We start from the raw sequence: 26,521 nt of genomic DNA on the forward strand, positions 1-26,521 counted from the left end.
TCATTTCTGCTAAATTACCAATCCCCGAGAAGGTGTGCCCTTTCTGCTTTGGTGCATTAAGCATCTGGCAGCGGCCGACACACTCGTAGGATTCCTGGTTTCGTAATCTGGTAATTCTCATCATTCTCGACGCTGCCTCATCCTCCAGATTCCAGTCCCAGCTGAATGGCGGACTTAGCGCCAACCGGACGAAATGTTGAGACACATTCCGAACGTCAGGACGGTGAGGATGCAGACGAGCACGACGAAGCACAGGTAGTGGGCGCGGACGGGCATCCGGAACAATTTGGCCGCCATCTTCAGCGACGAAGCGTACAGCAGGACCGTGTTCAGATCCTCAGACGACGTGTTGCGGTGCACGAACGGGCGGATGCTTATCAGATGGCCACAGGATTGCGTTTGGCGGCAGGTGACAGTTAAGCTGGCGGCCTGCAAATGGACGAGAGAAATAATGGACGGTGAAAGAAGGTGAAAAAATATACACCAAATCCCGCGCCATGCCACAACCGGATGGAATGCTCACCGGCCCGAGATTTGGGCCCGAGGGTTTGATTGAAAGGTCTTCTATTACTTGTCGGATGTTCGAGCGTCAATCTGGGATCAATGTTGTTTAGTAACCCGCCGGCCACAAAGCTCTTGGGGCATCTGAGGCATCTGGAGGCTTGATAGACTAATCAGATTTCGAAAAAACTACAACAAAGCTCAATTGCCTCGCTTGATTTAGTTTCCGCCATCAATTGAAAGTCTTCAACCAAGGGATGAATAATCAATGCATTTGCATTTGAAGTCCTGACACTGAATTCGAAGGGGGGCTGCCAATTGATTGATGATTGGGCCTGCCCGGCCATTCCAAAAATCCATCACATGCCACAAAATTCAACCACATTCGTCTGCGAGAGAAAAAGTTGGCATAACTTGGCCAACATAACCTTTCACATTCATTGCAATGTTTGTAGTACTTCCTGGATCAAATTGTCACGCGGTGTGTCTACATTGTGTCAACTTTTCTACAATTGCGTTACTGCATTGGCACAGGCTTCGACACAGCAGCGCACTGAACCCCACACTGAAGTGAGTGTAATTTAATTCAATAGAATAGGTGCGGCCGCTGCCAGAGGAATAATGTATCCCGTTGATTATTTTAGCCTCATTCCGGAATGTCAACCCGCCATGCAGCGTGTATTAGCACTGCTCAAAGTTTTAGAACTTGCCCCGCACCGGAACCCCGTGCCGCGCTCGACATTTAATTATCCCATAACGAGGAACTCTCAAACCCAGAGACGGCTCACCCGTGGGGCCACCTGGGCTAAAATGTGCCCAAAAATCCTGGCTGGCCTGCAGTCTATTCTCCTGACGCGCACGGGTTTGAACGGAGTCGCGCGAGTGCTCATGAAAGCCGACCCCTAAAGCCGGATACAGGTCGTTGCGTTGCACGCGTTGGGCCTCCGGGCTTACCACTCATCGAAAATGGTTTCGTTTAATTGGCTATTAATTAGTCAGCACCCAGGGCAGGGATGGAGCCATTCAGTACCGCGCAGTAGTAGTTCTTTGAACGCGCGTGGATCGCGTCGCGGAATGTTTCCTGGCCTTGGATGCTGCACAGCGCCTCGGTCGGTGCTGTGCCTCCTTCACCGGTGCCAGTACGCATCAGGCGCCCATTATGCGTGCTAATGCGTGCCTATTAAACGTCCGTTAATTGACATGCAGCGCGCCATTTTGAAAAGCGCACTTTCGTTCGGTTTTAGGAAGGTTGCAGATTATGCAGATTTAATTCGTGGCCGTTTTCGGGTTGCATCATTGTTAGGGATATGGGCTCTGGCTTTGGGGTGTTCTTCTGATGGATTACCCTGTTTGGATGGCATGTTTTGGGCAAATTGAAAGCCCAGCCCAGCCGTGCCAGGGAGCCGAGTGTGGTGAATGGAATTATACCCGGTCGCTCGCCGAATAATCCATTTTATAGTGAGAAAAAATGTAGCACCTGCCCCCAGTTTGCCCCAGGAACCCATCAAACCGTCCAGCTACAGCATTGACGGGGCGATTAAGAACGTTGCCAATACTAGATGCGCTCAAAGGGATGTCAAATGAAGCATGTATTGCACGATAACATACACGGAGCATTGAATTCCGCACGGAATCCTAATGAATTTGAACATGAAAGCGGCAGTGTTTTCTAAATTAATTCGCTAAAGGCCGGCAGGTGGCCGTTTTGGATATTTTAAATCCCTACATTATAAACCTCTCCAACAATCAGGTCTACCAGGTAGTAATAGCCAGAAATTTTCGAAGGAGCTCCTTTCCGGAGCTCGTCGTATCGTGTAGGATCAACGAAAGCCGATTTACAGCACAAAAATGTAATCAAATTTTTGGCTCGGCTTGTCTTGCTCTGGTGACCCCTGGTATCGGGCGTTAGGTTGGCACACTGGTGATTTCCTTCGTTCGAGGTTCAATCATTCAGAGTGCTCCTTCAAGTTTAAGCTTAGGTGTCTTTTTTTCTTGCTTTCCAATTTTTTTTATTGAATTGTTTGTTTCGAAAGAGCGCAGAGCTTTGTCTTTGAGGGTTCAAGTACTGTTGGTCTTTACAAACAGGAAGGAGATATTTTTAACATCATCTGCAACTGTTATTTTAGCAACTGATCACTACTTTTGCTCTGACCTAATCGCGGGAAACGCAGTTCTACTCGAAGCGCCCTTGAAAATAGTCTCGAGTCGTTTGTGGTTTCTGATCGATCCGAACCGTGCCCCGTAATTGCACGCATGGAGATTCCGTCGATAAGGACGTCGCTTGTAAAACGCGTCTAGCATTGTACTTTCTCTGGTCTGCGGGCACCCTCGGGCACCGACCAAGAGTTGGAACTTTGCCAGCGACCCTCGGGCCGCACCAGTGGAACACGTTGCCAGTGTGCCGGTGTGCTATTTTTGCACGTCCTCCAAGAACGCAAAAGGCCAGCCACAAATGGTGCTGCCAGTGATCCGATGGATTACACCGCCCGACGGGGATTTACGGGGCGGGAGCGATGGTGGTCTTACGCGGTGGTCAAACGCGCAAACCTCGACCGGGGCTTACCTGAAAGAACGGCAACAGTGCGATGAGCAGCCAGAGCACGATGTTGGTGAGGCTGGCGGTGAATATGTTAATCGGGCACGCCGTCATATCGCGAAACAGATGGACAACGCTCGACACGGCGTAGCTGAGATTCAGCACCGTGAGGCTGGCGACCGGAAGCGAAATCCGCGTGTTCAGGTGGTGTAGCAGCTTCCGGAACTCGCAGATCTCCTGTCACGCGACCGGCACCGGGGTGGGTTTCGATGTTTTTCGTGGTTCGTAGAAATGGAAACGTACAAATGCCACCGGAAATGTAGTTGAAATGAAATGAAAAGGGTAGCAACAGGAAATAGTACCACACAGCTTGAGTTATGCTCCATTTCAATAGAATGTCTTATTATTTACTACCACGTCACCGATGGAAGCCGCTAACGGCGTCGCTAGATTGTCCGGGTTCATTTTAAGCTTATGGGACAGTAAACTCACAGCCACGCGCACGAAGTCGAGAACGAAGCGCGAAGTGGTCGCCGTAGACATGCTCGACGACTCGCCGCTCATGATCGAACCGACGGTGGTCGCAAAGATAGACACAAGGAACGCCGCCACGATCGCTTGCACCTGTACCAACACTATGTGGCCAAGGACCATTCCGCCGCTCGGGTGGCTGGGATCACCACCACCTCCGACCGCATCTCTTCCTGCCGCGTCACCGTCGCCATCGCCATCAGCATTGTCCAGCTGCGCCCGCTTCGCCACTAGGATGCATCCGGCGACCACCCATTTGGCCGTCACCGCGGGCTCCTCCGAGCGCGCCGGTTCTCGCCCGACGGTGGCTGCTCCTTGGCCGCAGTGTACACCGCCTAGCAGTTGTTCAGGGTCAGGCGGTCGGCCGACGTGTTGTCCGGCGCGTCCTTCCCGAGATTCATTAGCGCCAACAGTTCGCCGGAGTGCGAGTACTTGGCCGTGCTCCTCGCCATCCCGCTCGGGGTCAGCAGGAGGTTCGTCGCGATCGACAGCCGCGTCGTGAGGTTGTAGCGCGCGATCTGGTTCACGTACTACAGCCTGTGGAGGTGGTTTCGGTAGTTGCTGTGCGTCGGCACGAACGTGGACGCCTTCGAGAGCGGATAAGGCGCCATCGGCACCTTCTCGCGCTCCGTGTTGGCCGTGTGGCGCCTCTTCGGCACCGATCTCCTCGTCGCTGCTACTGCTGCTACCGGCGGCACTGCAACTTCTGCTTCCGTTGCTGTCTCCATCGTCCTCTTCGCTGCTATGGCTGCTGCACTCAGTTGAGTTGCGATTACGTTTCTTTTCGTAGTGCTCTGCCCATGGGGCAGCTGCACCGGGTACCACCAGTCCAGTGGCTGCTGCGCCTTGACTGTTGTTGCCGTGGCGGTCAGCATCGTCGGGAGCTTTACCTCGATCCCGACTCACGCGCGAATCCTGCACCAGCAGATTGCGCGCACTAGACGCTTGATCGCCGCTCGGTAGCAGCGCGTTGTTCACGAACACGTGGCCTCCGACAACCATGGGTCTGGCCGTCACCGAAAGCTCCTTACCGTTGTTGCCGTGGCGGTCAGCATCGTCGGGAGATTTACCTCGATCCCGACTCACGCGCGAATCCTGCACCAGCAGATTGCGCGCACTAGACGCTTGATCGCCGCTCGGTAGCAGCGCGTTGTTCACGAACACGTGGCCTCCGACAACCATGGGTCTGGCCGTCACCGAAAGCTCCTTACCGTTGTTGCCGTGGCGGTCAGCATCGTCGGGAGATTTACCTCGATCCCGACTCACGCGCGAATCCTGCACCAGCAGATTGCGCGCACTAGACGCTTGATCGCCGCTCGGTAGCAGCGCGTTGTTCACGAACACGTGGCCTCCGACAACCATGGGTCTGGCCGTCACCGAACGCTCCTTACCGTTGTTGCCGTGGCGGTCAGCATCGTCGGGAGATTTACCTCGATCCCGACTCACGCGCGAATCCTGCACCAGCAGATTGCGCGCACTAGACGCTTGATCGCCGCTCGGTAGCAGCGCGTTGTTCACGAACACGTGGCCTCCGACAACCATGGGTCTGGCCGTCACCGAAAGCTCCTTACTGCGCGTCGGGTTGTCATCGGTGAGCAGCAAACTTTCGGCGACATGCACGGTCCCGCACCGCACCTCACCGATACGATCGACGATCAAACGATCCACTTCGATGGTGTCTATCGGTGGTGGTTCCTGCTCGGCAGCACCGTTCTCCGCGTGCCGTTGCTTGTGGGCCGCATTGTTCAGCACCTTCACGTCGAGCCGTTTCATCTGGTCGGCTTGCGACGTCCTGTGCTCCGCGTCATCCACTTCCATGGCAACTGCTGCTACTGGTGCTGCTGCGACTGATTTTCCCATATCGACTGCAGCCGCGGCACGATCGGCTGATTGCTCCTCTGACAAGTCTGGCTTCCTTGCCTCCTTTCCCCGTAAGCTGCCGTTGAGTCTCGTGCGGCTCGTATTTAGGCTGCTATTCTTCGCCGACACACCGAGCGTCGTTGGTTTGTCGTCTCCATTAAACACTGTGATGCCGCCGCTCTTGCGGCCGAATGGCTTCGTTGGCGGCAGGAACTAACACATCCATTCACCTCGCATCGCTTGGTGGTCGTTGCACTCTCGTCCCTTAGCGCGACAGTGTTCTTCTCTTCCAACGCAGGTAGCGGTCCTTCTATCACACGCACGAAATTGTCCCGAACCGTACCACTACGATCAATTCCGATCGGTTTTGAAGGTCTCGTTGGTGCTCGCATTCCGTACACTGCTCCGGGTACCGTTGCTCCACACTCGGCGAGGCCTGTTTGGCTGTGCGTGGAGGGCTTACTTGTGGTCGTGAAGCGATTCCTGTTGGCCATTTTGGTCGGAGGTAAAATTGCCACCGTTCGGCTGGCGACCGCCGTTGGGCGAATGTCGTCCACTTGCACGGCGTAGGGGTCACTGGCACGGCGTTGCGTAACGGTCGCAGACTGCCGACGGCTTGGACCTGCGATCGGCTTCACATTGCCCGTTTGGCGTCCTTTCCGCTCATCCATTGCTGCGATTATATCGTACTTAGGTTCGAGGTAGTATTTGAGGACTGCCTCTCTTCTTCCCATTTATCGTACGCACTCAGCTGGCTCACTCGTGGTGCTTCCCTTCGCACGCTGTAGTCGGTTCGGTACCGTCCGCCACATTTGTCCTGATAACTTTTTGCGTCGGTGTATCTGTCGCTACGCTGCTCCGCTCGATCGTGCCTACGGTGCGATCGGCTTGCTTCGGCCACCCACTCACTCGTCCTAATTGCGCGCATCTTTTCTTCGAAGACGCGCTTCTTCATTTCTGATAACTCTTTTCTCATCTCGTCCTTCATCTCCCATCATCATCGTGCGCGTCAACGTTTCGGCGCGCGCCGCTCTCGCGGCCGCTGACCCTGTCGTAGGGGCCATTGCTTCCCGGTAGCCGGGGACGCATCGCGTCGCCATCGCTCCCGTGCTGGTTTGCGTTGGCGTCATCCTGCCACTGGATGCTGCACCGCGTTGAGCTCGCTCACTCACTTTCACGCACGACGAACGCACTATGGTTTTCCCTTACCGGGATTTTGTTGGTTTCCCCTTGCCGGGGTTTGATTTGTTTCACCTTTGAGTGTTACTAACACTCTCGGAAACAATTTTGCAGTGTTATTGCAATGTCAATATCACAATAATTTTGCAGTGTAATTTTAGCAAACACTCTCGGATATAATTTTGAGTGTTGGTAATAGTCAAACACCGCGACCGTTCCGTATCTTGAAGTCCTTTATTATCGATCACGAAAGAAGCGATCCGAAAGAAGCGACTCAAAATTAGTCCGTCTGGTCCGGCGTTTCGCTTATCACTCCTGGTTCTTTCGTAATGCCAAGAGTGTCCCAGAGAGTGTCGACCGATGATCTCTCTCGCTCGTGAGTCGATCGGTGATCATCTCTCTTGGCTCGTATGCGGGTCTTCAGCTTGTTTGCAGCCTGGCATGCAAGCTAGCTGGCTGGCTGGCGGCTAGCTGGCTCTACCGATATCGGCGGCTGTCACTTTGTTGTTGTGATGTGTTGTGGCGGCTAGCTGGCTCTACCAATAGCCGCGGCTATTGGTAACACCCGGGCCTTATCACAGACGGTATCCGGTCACCGCGTGTCCGCAATGACACTTACGCTGACGGCTGACCGTTACCGCCGTTACCACCGCGACTGACACGCGTTGTCAGTCGCGGTGGGCCCCCGTAGCAGATTTAGCACACGTTTGTGCTAAACCATTGGGGATTGGATCGGTAAATAGTTCAAAGATAGCCGCGACGAATGAAAATAGCTGATAATAGATTGATCGTAGCAAAATTTGATAGAAATAATTCGGAACAGACTAGTTTGATTCATTCAAAAATGTGTTCTTCAAGTTGTGCTACAGGACAAATTACTAAATAAAGCGGTTCGTTTTTTTCCCGAAAAACTCACAATTTTATATAAAATATAAATTAAAGCAAAGTACATTTAATAAGCAAAGAAAACTTGTTCAAAAGATGCCTATTATAACTTACAAAAACTAAACTATTCCAAGCGTAATATCTGAGCGTTATTTTTATAACGTTAGTGAGACGAAAAACAATATTAGCCGAAATTATATTTATCATTGTGATATTAATAGTAACAGTTAACAAATCAGCCATCAATTTTCGCAAATAAAATTCATTACATTTCAGCGTTCAATCACTGCCCTTCCGTGTGCAAAGAATGAGAACGATCGTTACGACACTCGTTCCGTTCCGATGGTGGCCTTCATGGAAAATCGCTCATGGTCGCGTTTTGTAATATCTCTAATCTGTGTCAATCGTCGCTTTAATACCTCCGGGGGCATAGCATTTCCACCATTAGGACAGCGAACAGACAGTACCAAAAACAAAACAACGAAAAAATCAAAAATAGCCAACCATTGACCATAGCATAATTTATGTGCGGTTGAAGCTTTACTCCGTTCGTCCATTAGCATTCCGATGGCCGATTTCGATCGGAGCCGGTATGGCCATCACGGTACGGCCGCAACTGGCCGAGACCGATTTTACCTTCAGTTCTGAGCACATTTCGGTTTCGCATCTTTGGCCAGATTCTTGCTAGCTTCAGCCATGACTACGAGACGAGGCGATCGGCGAACGTTCGCCATCGCCAAATCTCGGTAAGCGAATTCAAAATTAAGACGATAAATTATTCATTCATTTTTTCCGCTTTGTTCCTGCCGGTTGATGGCCGACTGTGAACAAATAGTCCCATCGTTATGTGTCAATTTATGTGCTTGCAGTGGCTTTTGGCAGTCAGACGATTAACCATTTGGCAGCTGCAGCAGATGGCGCCGCGCGAGATCGGAGGCTGCGATCGACGTTCGAAATTCATGGGAAAAGTAATGGATAAACAGATATTTAGGGGTGGCCATTTATTTTTCTTTTGAAAGCAACTGGCTACATGAGTAGGTAACTACCATGTAATACTTTACATTACCTAATAATTTGTATCCAATATGTTAGACATTTGAGAAAAATTATATTAATTCTACATGAAACCAGATACAGTAATTGAAAGATATCTCCCTCAAACTGACACTGATTCGTTGAGCAGAGGCTACATGTACACCAAATTGAAAAACATCCTCGTTCAAAGATGAAGACAGTGAATCCGTTATACACAGAGCGGAAAACGAACCAATCTCAACCAAATGCCGAGCAAGAATGATGGCGTCTTAACTTTTCATTCCCTAATTGGAATGGATCGATATCCGTTAGCCAATCGTCCGATGCAACACATACATTCGCTGCTGCCGGAACGATGAAGATTCCCATGAATCCCTTTTTCTCGGATGTCCCTGAGCGTAACGTAACCGATGGTGAAGATTCTGGGCTATTTTGCTATTTGCTGGCCTTTTTGGAGAGAAACTGTTTATCGCTGCACGTCCAAATAAAGACGGACGATGAAGTTGTGTATCGTTGTAGAATTTTGCGGAAAACAAATTATTTAATTATATTATTAATTATAAGTTCGTTCATCGTTATGATTCAATTTCGGGTTAATTAAAAGCGAAACGATCCCGTTCCCACTTACCTAAGTTCACTCAACAGAGCTTCACTTACCCTCATCCAGTTGAGCGGTTCAATCGTATGAAGAAGCAACTTCTCTTTAAGGGCCTTCAAGTAGCAGCGCAGCAGATAGCATATCAGGCTGTAGCTTACGATTACCACCATTTGAACGAGATCGTGGAAGAATATCGTAACGGTGAGAAACGTTTTCAGCAGCTCGGCAGTGTGTGTCCACCCGAACCGTAGCGGCCAGCGGAAGGAATTGAACCGCGCGTAACCGGCGGCCCCATCGCCCGAGAGCATCGTTACGTAAACGATGGAGGCGCCCAGCCACCCAAGGCCCAGCGCAAAGTACACCCAAAGTGTTACCACCGCGCGCCGAGGGTTATTGCTGAGAATAAATACCTGCGAATGAGACGATACGCATTGTGAATTGAATCGCATTCCCCCGATCGGAATTATTAAATTATTAACTTTAAAGGCCTCTTCCTGAGCTGACACGTGTTGTAATTGAAAAAAAAACCGTTGAAAGAACCGAAAACGGCAAACCCTGCATCGAAATGCGAAACTCATCGCGATGCACTGCGTGGGAACGAGGCTTCTCTTTGTTCGCTTCCGGAGCGCTCAAGCCTTCCGGGGGGGATCAATGCGGAGCCGAGTCAAAGGATGTGAAAATAATTTTGTAAAACATTACGCACCTTGTTCGACATAAGCCTCGAAGCTCGACGATGGCACACAACATTTAAAAAATGGCCGCTGAATGCAGGGAACTTTTTTTTCGTGGCAGTCAAACATGGCACTCGGACATCGACGGTGCTTCGTTAATTATAGCCAACGGTGGAGTTCGAGTTGCACAAAGAGATTCCAGACGGTTGTTTTTTTTGGTCGTTTACTTTCAATCAGCGTATCCTGTTCTGTGCTTCGGAACTCTGGCGACGATTTCCGATCGAACAGTATTAAAAATTCCGTTCCATTCCGACCGTTGTTGAATTCCGACTCTCAGGCAACAGCTAAGGTAGAGGTAATTCAACATTTTTCTAGGGAAAGGTTTTTGTTGGTATGCGAGGTACAGAAGATGTACCCAAGATAATACGCACGTCGGGAGTGATAACGTGGCGATATTAACGACAACAAACTCGGTAATATTCCACTGCACCTGAAACCTGTCAAGGAAAGCTAATTATAAATAAATCCACTGATAAACGAATGCGCTCTCTTTTTTTTGACTAACATATCAACGCCAACATTTTATCTCGAAGTATTCCAATTAACAATTATGTTTGCCATTTTACTCCTTGACGAATGCATGGTCCACTTCTGTCCACAGTTCCAATAAATTATCGCTCAAATTATCGGTACTGTAGTTTACCTTATGGTGCCATTATTAGTGAACATCGTCTGTAATTTAATGGCGGTAAATGGGGATCCATTAAGGAAATTAGACACACGCTGTTTCCAGGAAGCAGATTTGATCCGGCTTTGGTCGGACTGAATTTCGTGCCATTTTCTAATTTACTCGACCGATGGTGCACATTGCCATTCGTATGGTACGTACCCGTTCGACGAGACTCTGCAGCTGTTCGTTGTCGGCGAATCGATAAATGAAGACTGCCAACAGATAGCCGTTCAGGTGCAGCAGGGCCGGAATCAGATAGATGAAGATGGTTTCACCGGAAGCCACCGTTTCGGTTCGATCTGCTTCGAAACTGGTCGCATTAGGAGGTGGTTCCGTTCCTTCCGTTATCCGCGGTGTCCGTGGTGGCCACGACAGCATGGCAATGCTGCTGGTTGTGGTCGACGGAGATGCTGGGTTCAACTCGCCCACCACCGGGAACCCATAGTCACGCCTTGCAGAGGGGTTGAAAACAAAAACCAAACAATTTACAACGGATTTAAAAGCAGCAACGGCTGCAGTGCGATTCGTACGGGTGAATTGTTATTCGTTTTATAAAGTTTGTTTCATTTCAAAGAAATTTATTTCATTGCCTCTGCCCGTTGGCAGTTTGGAGCCTGCATTTTAGTAGGAGCAACTAGCTGTTGGCAGATTGCGCTCGCCAGTGTGGCCTCTGTTTGCCAAATAGAAACGTTGAAGATCACGGTGTTGTGATGAATTCGGCCACGGCACCATAGTGATGATGGTTCTATTTTACTGCGGGTTGACGTATTTCATCACGTCATGATGAATTTCCCGGCCCAGCGGGACAGGACCTTCTATGCGCTTGTTGCGAAATAAAGCTCGTAAAATAAACGCGGTAGCGAAGCAACGCGGTGAGTGCAGTTCCAACAAACTATGGTTTGATTATGGTTTGGGCCGGTGCCAAATTGTTGGTTACTTTTGCAACGTTTCAACCACAAATAAAATGTCTACAAATGGTGGTGGTTTGGTGTAAAGTGAAACTACACACAAGGTAAAAAAAAATTGAGGAACGAAATTGACCGCCATGTGTGTTTGTTTCGTTTTCGATTTTGCAGCAGAATGGCAACACACAATTTACCGTGAAAATCGTTCACTCATTTGTGGTTACCGGACGGCACAAAAAACGCATTTCGACTGTTGCACTAGCTCTGCATCAATTTATTGACCATTTTGAAGAGAGACGCTTGTTTGGTCGTCTCTTGGCACTGCACATAGTGATTGCTTTACGATCAGTTTATAAATTGCGTGATAAATTGATCAGAATTTTCGTTTGAGATTCTTACAGTTATATTTATTTGCAACAAAAACCATGAAATGTGCTTTAATTGTTTTTGATAAGTTTGTGGATTTTTGTTTTAGTTGAAGATCAACCACACGATTTAGATTTCAATATTACTAGACACACCCAGGAAATTTTACAAAACAACGCAACTTATAGCAAATCAGTTGCATAATTTGAATTTATTTATCGTTCATATTGGGCTTTTGCCAGTGTCATTTGACACCTTTCGCAGCTTCCATTCTTGTTGCTGTTTCCAAACATTGCGCGCGACATTTTTATTTGTAAGGACACAGGCTGTTGGATGAAAGGCGTTAAGCCAGAAGACTTTACTGGATGCAAAATAAATGTTGTTTATTTCGATGTTTCAAATTGTCTTACTGCTATGGTTAACTTTCGTGCTAGCAACTCCCGGTCTAGGTTATGTTGTCTAAAATAAGCCACGTAATAAGCAAAGTAATGGCTGGTCTTGTGGAAGTCACAACCACTACCGCTATGGGCATTGAATTTGATTATAAAATAACCTTGACCTGCATAACATTGTTATCGATCGAAGATGTTCGCACGGAGTGTTTCTTTATCAAAATAAATTCACAGTAGTCAAATTACCACAAGTCAGTGGTTGTCGAAATCAGCTAACAGCTACATTTTAAATTTATTCGTCTTTTATAAAAATAGATGTTAAGTTTCTTTTTAAACCCCTTTTCAATTTGTTCAAAAATGTTTTTGAAACAAACCGCAACAAATAAACATTATTAATACGCAACATTGAACAACATGTTGAAAGCCTACATCGTAAACATGTTGAAAGCCTTTAAATAATCGTCATACTTTCCATTTTTATTGTTCTGTAGTCAGCAGTGCCTGTCTGTAGTTCAAAGTTGGTTTAGCTTGTCTCAGTATACGTCATACTTCAGATATGACCCAATTAATGGAACGAGCATCGTGCATTTGCGTCGTGTTGCTCTTGAACTTTGTCTAAATCATTTAGAGCCCACCTTGTCCGAAACGATTTGCTCCCGCTTTTAGCGCATTAGCTACGATGGTGCGATTTGAGCAAATTTTAAAGGGGATTCACGCTGCCCTCCAACACCTTGACCGGACCGGAGACTCCGGACCAAAAAACTCCATAATCATTATCTTGATTGCATTTCATTAGTCTCGCTTGCCACGCGCACCACTACAAAGCGTCCCCGACAGCGACCCAACGGAGTCGCCGGACCGAGTGGATGCAATTTTTGCAAACTAACTGCAAACGATAATGCAGCGTAATCACTTTAAGTCCGAGAAGCGCCCTCAGGCGTTGGCCGAATCGCCGGCCGGGCCAGGGCCGGGTCTGTAACGATCTAAATACTTCAGTGAAATGAGTTGCCCGGTCGCTCGCCAACCATTCTCCGCTCTTCGGGGACGATTTTTCGGGCTGCCGGTGGCCAGTGCCGGTCGAGATCGGGGCATCGGGATTTCACAATCCTGCGCCGAGTTTTCCACCCGGTTGGAAGCCTCGGATTTTGGGTTTTGTTTTCGTACAAAATGAAGGTATACTGCAGCTGCGCAGGTGGAGCCTTTCTCAAGGGGCAGCTCAAGATCCGTGGGCCGTGGCGGTCGGTTCCGCTCGAACCCACTTTAAGGACATTACTTTCGCGATGGAGACGCCCGGTGGCTTGTGGCGCATAAAAACAGAATAAAATCGCAATCAAACGGCGCGCGCCCTAACAGCCCGTCGACTTCGGCGATCGGGGGGTCAATGATTTTTTTGTTGTCCACGCCCCAGTCGATGATGCAAGGCTTGCGGGAAACGCCAATCAATAGGTTGTTAACGGCCGGTGCTTTTAGACGGCCGACCGTGAGCCGACCGAGAAGCCATCACCCAGCAGGGAAGGCGATCGGTCGCTCCCAGGCGATTTGTCTCAATTTTTGCTGACTGACCCCCCGGGGAAGTGGGCTGTTGGGCTGGTGGTCCCTTCGTTGTTGAAAGTTTTGACTTTCTGCCGCACGACATCCGTGCCCGCTAGCAGCAAATTAAGCAGCCACCAATCGACACCGTTTGCTGGACGACGAAAAAATGGGCCATGGGAAAATCCGATACAGACACTGAACGCCACGTTCGTTCGCTGCTCGCTGGGAAAGCTTCGTGACTCTTTCGGAGCACTCGGCAGGTGGTAAGCAGACAACAATTTGCGCGCGGGGAAGATAACAACCGAAACACCAACAAAACGAAAAAGCCCACAATTTAATGATGTTGCTAAAAATGGTGGTTCGGGCAAGATGAGAATCGCGAAAGCAGTAACGGCAGTTCCAGACTAGAAACCATTTCTTACGCGTCGCCGAGCGCACTGTCGATTTAACTTTCCCAGCTGCATCGAGGATGCAGCGAACAATCCGACGTTCCGTCCGTTCCGACGATAAGCTTCGCCAAACGCTCCGATCACTCCGAAACCGTTGGCCAAACTGCTTACTCAACCGGACGAAAGTGATGATTAAAGGTTGGCAAGCGCAAGCGAGTTCCGGTCGCATCATTATTGTTCTTGTTTTTTTATTTCTTCTTCCAAGGATTGCCAACGAGCGCACCGCAAAATGGGGCGATGAGCTGCGGAATCGTCGGATCGCACGAAAGCATATGATGTCCCAGCCGGGGGCCCGGAAACGAATGGCAGGATTAGGGCCACGGTTCGATCGTCCCACTCTCCCAGGACCCACGAGGACTGCTTTCCATGTACACGGCGTCGCCATGTGAACAAAGTGCAGCTTGGCCATAGAGGGGTTTGGCCAGATTCGCTGGATGATGGAATTTTATGCGAAGCCACCCGAAGCCGGCACCACCACCGTCGCCGCCAGTAATCACGGTCATTAGAGGAAATTGAGTTGGAATGGTTCATTATCTAACCCGACGGGGCCAGAGGGTTTTCCCTGTTTTGTGCCATCGTCCCGTGTTTTTCCCGTTTTTTTTTTCTTCGTTTGGTTCGTTTGTTTCAAGCTGGTAACGTCCCGGGAACGTACGGGTCCAAGGCCGAGGGGCCGATAGGGGAAAATAGGGTTGGTTTATGTGTTTTCTCCCCCGGCCACCCTCGGGCCACGGGGCTCTAGTTTCGTGGGTCTGGCGACAGAAGGATTGGCTGAAAAATTGCACTTTTCCATGTCGCGTGCGGCGTGTGAGAGAGCGAAGTGCAAACATTAATCACACAAGCCCCGGACGCATGCCGGCGCGGGATGTTTTATGTGCTCGGCCGGCGCCCGGGCCCGAGTTTATGCTTTTGTAATTTCACAACCCGTCCAGACATTCGGCCCCAAAACTGCGGTGGGAAAACCGGCACAAGAGTCCTGCAAATGGCGCAAAGCTGCGTCAATGTTGCTCGGCGAATCGTGTGCAACGTGGCATTAGCTGCCCCGGAAGCAATCACTAGATTATCGTTTTGAGAACAGCTACTCAAATCGGGCAATCCAAAATGCTTAGAAAAATGATTATCTTTTTTGCGAGGTTTCTGTCATTTGACTCGTTTTTGTCATTCCATACGTGGGTTAATAAGTCCGAAAGATGACACACAAACGGACCAGATAGCTTTCTACGAGAGCTAACCGATCGCGAGTTCGAAACCCGGACACTGATTTTTCTCACTTTCGTAGAGTTTTACAACTTTTACCCTGGACGCTACGCGCCATGGTCAATATTTGCATACGAAAGAGTGTACTATAGTACGATCGTGTAAGTGTAAGTGTTTCGATGTCATACTACCCACACACGGTCCCGACCACAGTGTGCGTGCGGGGGTCAGTCGCTACTATTTTTCATCGGCGTAGCTTTGTGCGTACCGCCATAAATATTTATAATCCCTTTATTATTTTAATAAAGTCCGGATTTCGGAGTCGCACCGTAGTTCCTTATTTTGGCACCCTGGCCGTCCAACCGGACTGCGGATGGACGGAACCGTGCGCGGTACGGGTGAAAACAAATTCTTCCGTCACACATCCACGACGGACATTACACGAAGGGTATTTAAATTTTTCCACCGCCCCAAAAGCCCGGCTACCGCACCGGGGGCCAGGTATTTTCGGGCCAGGGCAGCGTGCGCGTCCCTTTTTTGTTGGCGTTATAAATGATCGTCAAAAAACGTAATCCGCGTCGCGCTCGGTACGCCACGGCCCTCGGATGGATCTGTGTGAGGCAAATGCGCCCCGCAAAAAGGATGACGGGAAATCCGGGGTTTGGTTTGAGAATTTAAAAAATATCATCCACTTAAACCTTCAACTCTTCCCCTGGCTTCCGGTTTTGTTGGTCCTCCCGGGCAGAAGTTATGTTTCTTCGCTTCAGCCCCAAACCAGGTCAACCCAGGAGCCGATCCCAGGCGACATGCGTGCAAGGGCTTCCTTAAGGATAGGTTCAACATACACACACAGAGACGCGGTTCGTTGCCTGTTGCCAACAGCGTCCCCTAGACCGCGGGGTAGCCCTCACGGAGACTGTAATGTATTTTTATGCTCCACTTCCAGACCCGCCACATGCGTTGGATCCTTTCTTCCGGTTTGTGGTTGAGGTCTCTCTCTCTCTCTCGCTCGCTCGTGTGTGGAGATTTTTCCCATTTTCCCAAACACGTTCCAGACTCTGGGCGCTCTAGGATGTGTGCTGATTTGTTTTTCTATCGACGCTGTGGCCACAGCGTTGCCACCGCACCGCGTTTGCCAACTTTGCACGTGTCTGTGTGTGGGCACATGAGCACACGGACAAAACCGGATCATCCATCGCTGGAAATGTCCTGCGGACGAGGGTTGTGCCATTTTTTTTTCACTGTGCCACAGTGAAGTGTCGCTGAAGCTGCTTGAACTGGCTGCACGTCCTGCGTTGGCTGTTTTTTTTATGAGCGTTTATGCAATTGTGTCTTTTTTGTGTGTGTATGTCATCGACACCACACCGGTTTGTCCGGTGGGCAGCATATTTTTCAATACATTACAACCATTAGCGCCTAACAATGGCAGTTTTTTCTGGGTTTTGGATTATGCAACATGAAAACAGCCGGAAGCACATCATTCAATTCGTGCAGCATAATGCACCGTAATTGGTCATTGTGCCGGCACGTTACATGATTATTGTGTGGCCATCGGATTCCCTCTCTCGCTTACACACTCTGTCTAGATTTTCAGTGACTTTTATTACGGTAGCTTTAAAGTTTTTATTCAGGTTTAACCCAAAAAGGCTACTAAGTAGAAAGGTGGTGCTTACCTGAATCCGAACATAAACTGCAGTATGTAGCCGAGCGTGAGCAGAAGCAGGATCAGAACGGTCTGCAGGTGTCCCAACCAGCGTCCCAGGAGCTCCAGATCGGTGGAATTCGGTCGGAGACCGGCCATGGCCAGAATTATGACATACGGACGCAGAAACTGTAATGTAATGAGAAAGAAAACTGAAACAGCAGAGCCGCAGCATATCCTGGCGATTTGCAAATGACATCGTCAGCAAGAAAGGGGTTGCTGACATGCAATCTGATCCGCAACAGACCGACCCCAGAGATGGTCCGTGAGATTAAGGGCATCAAGTTAAAAGATAGCAGCAGGATACAAGAAGTAATTAAATTGCATGCATATGAGCCAACGATGGTGCAACATTGTTGTCAGGCGCCCATAAAGGCTACCTGGCAGAGGGTCACTGCTTCTGAGAAAATACTTTAGGCTCACCACATCAAAGACTGCGCAACCGGGAAGCGGGATCAATTTACACATTCGTTTGGTAGCAGCGTTTTTTTAACCCCCAAATCCGGTTCACCCACAGTGTACATAAATTAAAAGCATCAAAATTAAAAGTCTGGCCCCACTAGAGAATCCATTAAAATATCCGAGCTTGGGTTTTTTTTAATAGTATTACATTGCAGTGACTGCAAATCGGTGAGGCTTCCAGCGAGTCATAAAGAAGCGGAAATCCGCACCACTCGTAAGCCGGTCAGAAAAAAGCTCCAAACTCCCGGCGGAAAGACGGTGAACGAAGCGTGCCCGTGGCTTCCCACGGGGGTTGGTTTATGCGTCGGGCGAAGATTTATCATCGAAATGGTGGCTCCTTCCCGGTGTCGGATGCGCCAAGGATGATGCAAGGAAGTTTGTCGCTCTGCACTGGTGAATGCACGTCTTGCAGCCCGAATGAATGGGAATCCGGTTTTCGCAGGTGCTCGGCTCAGAGGATTTCATTGCAGCCGTTTGATTTGGCTGCACTAACGTAACGCCGGCCGCCGGAAGTCCATTCGTAGTTGTAACACCGATGTCGCCACGAGAACCGCCATCCCCCGAAAAATGACGTATCCTTCGGGGTCGATGGATGGCTCTGAATCTGTGGCGGTGGCATCGAAAACTTTGGCAATTGTGACTGAAAAGTCGTCTGTAGGAGTTTAGCAGTCGCTGAACGGTTCGATGAAGGTTAGACTAATTTCTTAGACTAGGCTGAAGGATCCTTACACTAGTGAAAATCGCTCAAAACATTAGAATAAGGATGCCTCATGTTGGTTTAGATCCACTTGTGGTTTGCTATTATTACTTTCATTTTGTTTCTCGATCTTCACTTACACACACATATTCTTTGGTTATCTTTTGGATCTTAAACATAATTTGTTTTGAGATACGTTAATGAATAATTGCCCTTAACAGTAATGGCATGTTCATATTTTTGTTTACCATAAATTTGGCCTCAGCCTTTGAAAGTTATAACCAAATCGGTTTGTGAACGATTTTCAAAGTGGCATTTACTTTTACGTAACATTCCGATTCCTATTTTCAATGCACTCCCTACAGTGCGTAGTGAAACGGAATCACATTGGGGATCATCTTGCCAGCAGACGAGTGGATCCGTAAATCCTTACGTACGGCCATCACAAATCCTGCCAGCCGGATGGGCCCCACACTCATACATTCTTCATCACTTATAGCGCTACATAAATTACAATTTGCCAACAGCGAACACCGCACACACCGGAAACGATCGTTCGCCGGCTGGTCGAGCGTTTCTAACCAGCAAATAGCTTCGCTTTCAAAAACCACGATCAAGCCGTCGGTGACGGTGGCCCGCCAATTCGGTGGTCTGCCACCGCCGAAAGCATCCTGCAAAGTTATGCTCCGTTATGCTCGGCGGTGGTTGGGTGGTGGTGGGTGGCTCGCGAAACTTCTGACTCGCATCGCGGATGAGTGACGGAAGTTTAAATATAATGTGTCCTGCGAGAAAGTTGCCCGTCGGTGGGGCGAGACGCTTGAGGCGCGGGTCTTGCAGCCACCGGAAGGCACTTCGCGGTGTGTGTAACCGTCGCTGTATTCGTATTTTTTGTTTCCGCTCTTCCCGGCGCACAATTTTACTTGCAACTTTGAGTGTGGTTTTTGGTGTTTACGTGCTAGTGAACCCATCACCGGAAGCTCTACCTCTATGATGGATGACTGCAAATGAAGTCGCTGGCGAAGGCAAGCGGAGGATTATCCGGCATTATTATTTGGCCGGCAAAACCCGGCGAGGCCCCGGCATGCCTTTTTGGCGCTGGCAACTCCGGCGTAATGGCGCAAAAGTTTACGCTACTTTCAACTATGTCACAGGTAGGTGAATGCATCGCAGGGTCAAAAAACCGAACCCCACGCACCGGCGTTTGAAGAGTTAATTTGTCATGGCTTCCGAGTTTCCGAGACACTTGAGCGCTTCACTCCGATAAGCTCGTCCTCGTCGCTAGGAATGATGAATGACGGAATTTGGAAACTAAAGTCAGGATGGATGGCCGCGCGCGGATTGGCTTACCTTACGCTTGCAGTAGCGCAGCGTGACGGACGTTGGTGCCACTTCCGTTATTTCGTCTATCTGTGAAAATGTGTACAGGATGTAAGTTTATGAAAAGTTTGCCTTTGCGGTGTACGATTTATGTAGCTAATTATGGTAATTCATGGCGGTTGGTTGAAGGTTGTTTTGGAATCTGCTTTACACAATCTGACCAAACGATAAACTTAAGTTTTTTGTTGGAGATTTTTGATGCGAAAATTCGGGTAAACTCGCAAAGCCGCAGACCAATCAGAGTGATTAGATGCTTTGGAAAAGTATTTTAAAGCAAAACAATCACGTCAAAAGTACGTCGATAACAGCCGCACTATCCCGGCGCCTTATTTGCTAAAATAATTAAATCTTTTTTGAGAAAACGTTCAAGAATGTGTCTAATGGTAACATAAGCTCGAATAGAGTAATTGATTTGCTTCAGTAAGTGGGAAATACGTTTAAATAATGTACAGCCAGCAGCCGAAAATAATTTCCTGGTTAACCGGTACTGTGGACTAATATTGTCACATATTGGGACATGTCCATAACAATGGAAAGTTCACGAAACAAATTAAACAACATATCTTTAAGATTGCAGCTCCAGCAGGATTTCCATAGTGTTTCGATTGCGGTCATTATGTCGGGTTCCAGGTCGTAATAACAAACATCGAGCAAAAGCAAGAAGATTAAATTGAGCAAGGAGTGTCTGCGACATACGGAAAGTCATGATCTAAGCCACTCGTCTACGAGGCTCAAATGACATTCGGCTAAGTAGAAGGCAGCGCGTCGTATCAAATGCAAACGTACTCAAGGATCAGACGGACGAGAGAACAGTACATAGCTTTTAGACACATGATATCCCGGAACTCAGAACTCATACGGATAATAAAACCTAAGCCACGCTTAACGATGTCCCGATAGTGCACATGAAGTTCGAGTCTCGTATCCAACGTCACACCTAAGCCAAGGATAACGTCAACTATTGAAAATGAAATGACGTTACACTTACTTACTTCAAACAAAGCGATCAATCAATGATTACAGATTAAGGGAATCGGGTAGATTGCACGGATAGACAGAACATATCCGAATGGTAGTTTCGAATAGAAGGGTTACGATTAAATTGGTTAGAAAATCAAATGATTACCACTATTGAACAGATGAGAACAATATAGGAATGAAACGCCTCGGCAATTAACTGCAAGGTGAGATGTGAATGTGTTAATTCGATCGATCGATCCATCGATGCATCATTTTTCACATACATCTGGTTTGGTTCATGAAAGATCCTAAATCGATAAGACAATGTTATTCCTTTACGCTATTTTTTCACTTAACTTCGAGACGAATTCGACGGCTTTTTGATCGATTTCCTTTGACGTTTACCGTCCGATATTCATGCCTTGGATAGTGCATTTCACAGGGCGCTTAGTTTAGACGATCACAAAGTATGTAAATCGGTGCATAACGGTGCACCTTAAACTTTGCCTGACGTGTGTTTTAATACATTGGTAATTGCTGCGTTTTGGGAGCGGAATTTTTTGCTTCTTGTTCCCATACATAATTCAACAATTGACACAAAATGGTACCAAAGACGATCGGCTCAGCTAATTGCAGCGCAACTGCACCCGGGTTGGCAGACTGGTTCAGGCGCCAAACTACTCGACCAAACGCACTTCCAGGTCCAGCCCGACCCAAGACATTTACAGGACATTTATTTTCCATTTGCCACCGCTCACCGCCGTCGACGGCACGTCCGGCCGCGTCGTGTTGAAACACTTGTGCGCAAACGCCATTTGAATAACATTGGCACACGCATAGTTCGGGCTTCTTGTCCAAGTGCTTCTCGCCTCTCCGACCCTCCCGAAGCTCGTTACGACGGCCGGTTTTACAACCGACAAGTGTCGGAACGGGACGTCGGACGAATCCCCGGGCCGGCCGGGCGTTTTTGCATATGCGTTCGACTAACAGCAGAAATCAATTTATATTTAAATTTCCATGGGGGCGAGCCGCACCCAAAACGGAACTGTGGTTCTTTTGCCCTCTCTCTCTCGTTCTTTAAATGTTCCGTAACTCGTACTTTCTGCACGTGAACTCGCCCCGAAAGGTGCCATCAACTGCTGGCCGGTGGCTGGCTGCAATTTTCCACATCCTCTGCGAAGCCGTAGGTCAAACTGGAAAACAAAAGCGCTTAAGGATTTCGAGAACTTATAATTTATTTAAAAACTTTCCACCTTCCATTCCGATCGATTCCCGAGCCCGGCCCGGTCCTTTCGACACGTTGTTTGCGACCTCACTCACTCACGGGGGGCAACTTTGGTTCGGTAGCCTTCTGCCGAAGGAATCGAAATGCGGTTCGGCCTTCCACACCCGGGGGACACTTTGTGGCACTTTCACCAGAGAAATCGAGAAAATATTCCCTGCCCTGCTGCGGGTGCTTGTAAACTCCTTAAGGATTTCCGAGCTGCGAAAGCTCGGCCATCGCGCTCGTCCTGGCGTCGCCAGGCCATTCCGTTTTCACCGCTGCCAATAAGTTTAGCTGATGCATATTCAAATTCAATTTGCGCTGCACCGCACACGGGCCTCGTCCCGCCCTGCCGCCCCCAGTCTCCGAGGGCGATGTGGTCGGAAAATGCATTCTTTTCGAATAAACTTCAAATAAAGCGGACAGCAAATGGACGTCGCGCGTCTTTTGTGGCGCGCGAACCGGTATCGCCGGGCGTCACTCTGCTACGTGACATCTCGGTGCGGGTGTGCCAACACTAATCCGTGTAAAGAGGATTTAAAATGAGCATAAAAACATGAACCTCTTTTTTGAAGGGTAAATTGTGCATGAGCGAGATTGACATTATCTCAACAATGACAGTGGTTCGTTACATCAGGTCCGGGTTGATTTGTTGGACCACAAACTTGTTGGAATGGTGACATTTAAGGTTACTTTTGTGAACATAGGATGACAATGTAAAATTGGCAACTATTAAAATAAACATTAAGAAAAGACAGAACTGGCATAGTTTTTTTTTTAACAATCCCAAGAATTTTACCAATACCAAGACTACCAACATACCAACTTTTCAAACGTATTTACTGTTTTTTAATTGTGTTATGTCCTTGCAAATACTAAACTCTGACATCCAACGACTCTAACTGTATACGAAGGAATAAAACTCAAGTAGTAAGCAAGTAAAAAAATTCTCAAGTTACAAACAAAATTAAGCCTTGAGGTGGTATTAGTAGGGGAGCTTTTTGTAGCATAGCTCGGACGCTGCACAGCTTGAATTCAGTCTGATTAAAAAATTTCAGTGTTTTTTGAAAAGCAACAGTTGGTCTCAATATAGTTGGCAAAACAGCATACATAAAAAACCGATTAATTAATAAAATTGTCAAATTAATCATCAACAAATATGAATAATGACGGTAAAGAAAAACTTGAAGAATGATTTTTTCCTGTCCTTTCGGTAAATACTTCATGATTAATCGCATTATCATTAGCCCTTCTAATGAAGTAAACCAAACCGAAAAATCCTAACCCGTTCCTGATGCGAAGGCGGTGAGTGAATATACCAACAAATAATTGGTTCAATCACTGTCTAGATTTTCAATTTGCTCTAATTGCAATCAATATTCGTTCGCCGATGTGACGGTCATCTGGCGAACAACAGTCCCCTCCGTCCATTCCATTGCAACTGCAACGGCGACAAACGCCTCGATGCCTTAGTCTGGTCAGTTTTCGACGTTTATTTCATGTTCACGCCATTGCACGCCGAAATATTATGCCTCCCAAAAGCGCACAGGGTGCATCCGAACCCGGCTGAAGCTTTCGCGGGCTGAGGCTGACTGTTTCGTCCGTATCGACGGACGCGGTTGACGAAAATCCCATAAATCAATGCCAGAAGTCGGTTTCGCGGCCCGCTGATGCCACGCAAATGGCAAATAGAATGATCGATGGGCCTGGACTGGATTTGGGCTGCAATGGGATTTGGTGTGCATTCCTCGATTCCTGTCTCTGTCCCTGTTTTGTTTCTGTTTCATGCTCCGCTATGCTATGCGCGCTGTGATTGCCATCCAGAACGCGCGGCACCATGCCATTTTTTCGTTACTTTATGTTAACGGAACACGCGGAAGAAAAAATACAAAACCTCGAACCAGTTACTGACGATGATGATGATGATCTATGGTGCAGAGAGATCGAAAATAGGCGCATAATGAAATTGCACTCTGATGGATTGCCGCGGGCGTGGCAGCCCAGCGGAGCCGAGGTACGATGCACCCTTCTGGGGCGAAAAAGGACCAACGAGACAGGTGGGAATTTCGTTACGTGAAGCCCACCCGAGGGTACCCGTATGAGATGTTTTGATTTGTAATGCGATACTTTCGTTATAAATTTGCATTTCAGCTCCTGTCACAGGGTTTGATGTGGTTGCGGCAAAATAGAAAAATGGGCGGATATGAATCCTTTTTATCGCGCCAATTGCGATGCTGAAATTGGAAACCATTTAGTGGAACATGTAAAAGTAATTAACATGTGCTGATAACACTAATTACTGCACATCATTCCCGCAAACATTTGAAGCGAATGTTTTGGCATTAAGAAAGATAAATGTATTCAAGTCAACATGAAATGAAAAACAAAGATTTTATAACTGGTACAAAATGTTCAAAGAGGGTCGGGAAAGCGTTGAAAACGAGGCACGGCCAGGACGAACAGCACTATCAACTGATGAACCTCAACTGGGAATCTCAATAAAATCACTGAATGTATCACAAACTTAGGCCTTAGAAAAGAGAACTTCGACGGAAACTAGTACCGCATCGTTCCGCAACTTCATTTAGCACCGTGTTACTTTTGGCTAGTAAAGAATAAAGACTTTTTGAGTTATACCATATGCAAATGTTATAGGTATGCAAATGCCCATTATTTTTTCCCATAGATCTACATCCATTCGAAACTATTTTTCGGCGTAGTTTTTACTAGATGCTTTACTTGGTACAGTCCTCTCAATATAATATTTGTCAATTCGTAAAAATAAACAAAACTGTTTCTATTTACGCATTTGTTTTCCATTTTTCAACTCCCTTTGTATATTTTGTTCCTTGTGACACTGAACGATACACTGTACGACCAAAAATTGCGTTCCGTTTCAATCTGTGTGATGCATTCCCGAATTTTCGGAGCAACTTTCGTCCGGGGCCCAGGTGCCACTTTCGTCCGTACTTTGGCAAACTAAAGCAATTTTTCCCGTAGTACTTGATCTACTACGGAGCAGCACAGCCCACGGGAGCCCTCCCCCACGCTCGGGTTTCTTTTTCCTTACGTCGGCATTATGATCTACTTAAGTGCGCTCAGCAAACAAGCGAACGACTAACGAGCGTAGCGAATGGACAAAAGTTTATCATCATCATCATCATGATGGTGCTGCTTATGTTGCGCTGTCGAGCAACTGCGAACTGCTGCTCTTGTCTTTGAAATTTGCTGTGTGTACATTAAATATGTTAAGATCTTCAGCGGCCCGAAACCGGAGCGGAACATCAGATAAATCCGAAGCCGTCCTAGTTTTCGCCGTAAGCCCGAAGAAAGTGCAACCGAGATTGCATTATGCTGATTTCTTAGAAACAAGTCCCAAAACTCGGCTGCAGTTTCGGTGCCTAATGCCTTTTTGTATCTCGCTGCAACACAGTGAGGCCGTTCGACACGCTTCATTTGCTAATCAGTTCGGGTTCAGCGAGGGTGCTTTGCAAGCTTGATGCAACGAAATACCAAGTGACAAGCGCCAAATGTTTATATTTGATCGTTCTTGTATTTCATTTCGCTGGACCAAGTACTGAAACGATACGGACCGACCGACCAGAAACAAGATGTTGCTCTTGAGCGAAGCTTATTGTTTGTTTAACATGGCCCCGAACTGAATCGATCGAACTCCAGTTTTGATCAAAACCGAAAGAAAGGATACTTTCTTCTGAAAGAAGTCAAGATGTGGTACTCAAGAAAAGAGGCCCATTTCTTCGGAACTCAGCTTCTTGGCGTAATAAACCCTAACAAGAAACGTACACAGCGCTCGGGGATGAACCCCCCAAAAAAGGAGCCTCAGTAACTTGTCGAGTGTTGTTGTTTCTGATTCCGCTTTTTCTCGATCCCGAGTGGTTGTGCCGGTTGATTAGATGGGAACCTTTGCGGGGAGCGTGTGCCATCCAATCCTGGAGGCTTCCTAATCCTTTCAGCAAAAGAAGGACCCGGACACGGTGGTTGGCACGTAAACGGAAATGGACTGCAAAGTTTCGGCAAACGGGAAGTTTGCTGCTCAAACAACCGACATTCGAACCGACCGGCGGGGGAGCAACATCGAAGCACGACGCAGATAAGCAGGACTTACACTCCTCATCAGAGGCTGGTGCACGCAGAACTCACCTTTGAGGTGACGCAAATCGATTGTACCGGCCGTCTTATCGCTGGTTACACAGTGCAGCAGCAAAAGTAGCGTTTTAAAGCTAGGCAGTTGGGAAATCCAGGACCTTCTGTACCAAGAGGAGTATCGAAAATGGCCAGTTTTGACCAGTTTTTGAGTTGGCCCTGGTTCCAACATCATCATAGTTAGAAAGGGGTTACTGTTGGGGTTTTTTGGGAAACATCATCTGCAGTGGCTGAAGAAACGCTTACTCAGCGTAGCTTGGCTTTGATGTGGTGGACTCACCAAACCCGACTTCCGGACAATGGACTGGTGGATGATGAATCAAACTAAATCGGGAGAGTCTATTCGGAGCAGTGGTGCCGGTGTCCCGGGGGGCTACTCACAATCACGTTCTCTTCGATGCACTCCATATCGCTGCTGTGCGAAGCGTCCGGGAGTTGCGTGAGGGCGTTGGAGCACGTGGACAGCGAGGAGGACGATATTGTGGCCTCCACCGAGGACTGATCCATTTTTGATGAGTTCTCGAAAAACA

The 26,521-nt window shown here is 48.1% G+C and overlaps 1 protein-coding gene across 1 annotated transcript; it reads right to left on the reverse strand.

Annotated features, from left to right (window-relative positions):
* Nucleotides 1-174: 174 nt before the first annotated feature.
* LOC128278612 (uncharacterized) lies at nucleotides 175-26,498 on the reverse strand. The gene is made up of 7 exons (XM_053017343.1): nucleotides 26,373-26,498; nucleotides 19,574-19,633; nucleotides 17,039-17,196; nucleotides 10,686-10,977; nucleotides 9,185-9,535; nucleotides 3,065-3,274; nucleotides 175-429 (listed from the first exon to the last, which is right to left on the reverse strand). Exons 1-7 carry the CDS (start codon nucleotides 26,496-26,498, stop codon nucleotides 175-177), a joined length of 1,452 nt encoding a protein of 483 aa, XP_052873303.1.
* Between the last annotated feature and the right edge of the window lie 23 nt (nucleotides 26,499-26,521).

Source organism: Anopheles cruzii, chromosome 2 (assembly GCF_943734635.1).
Source record: "Anopheles cruzii chromosome 2, idAnoCruzAS_RS32_06, whole genome shotgun sequence".
Lineage (NCBI taxonomy): Eukaryota > Metazoa > Arthropoda > Insecta > Diptera > Culicidae > Anopheles > Anopheles cruzii.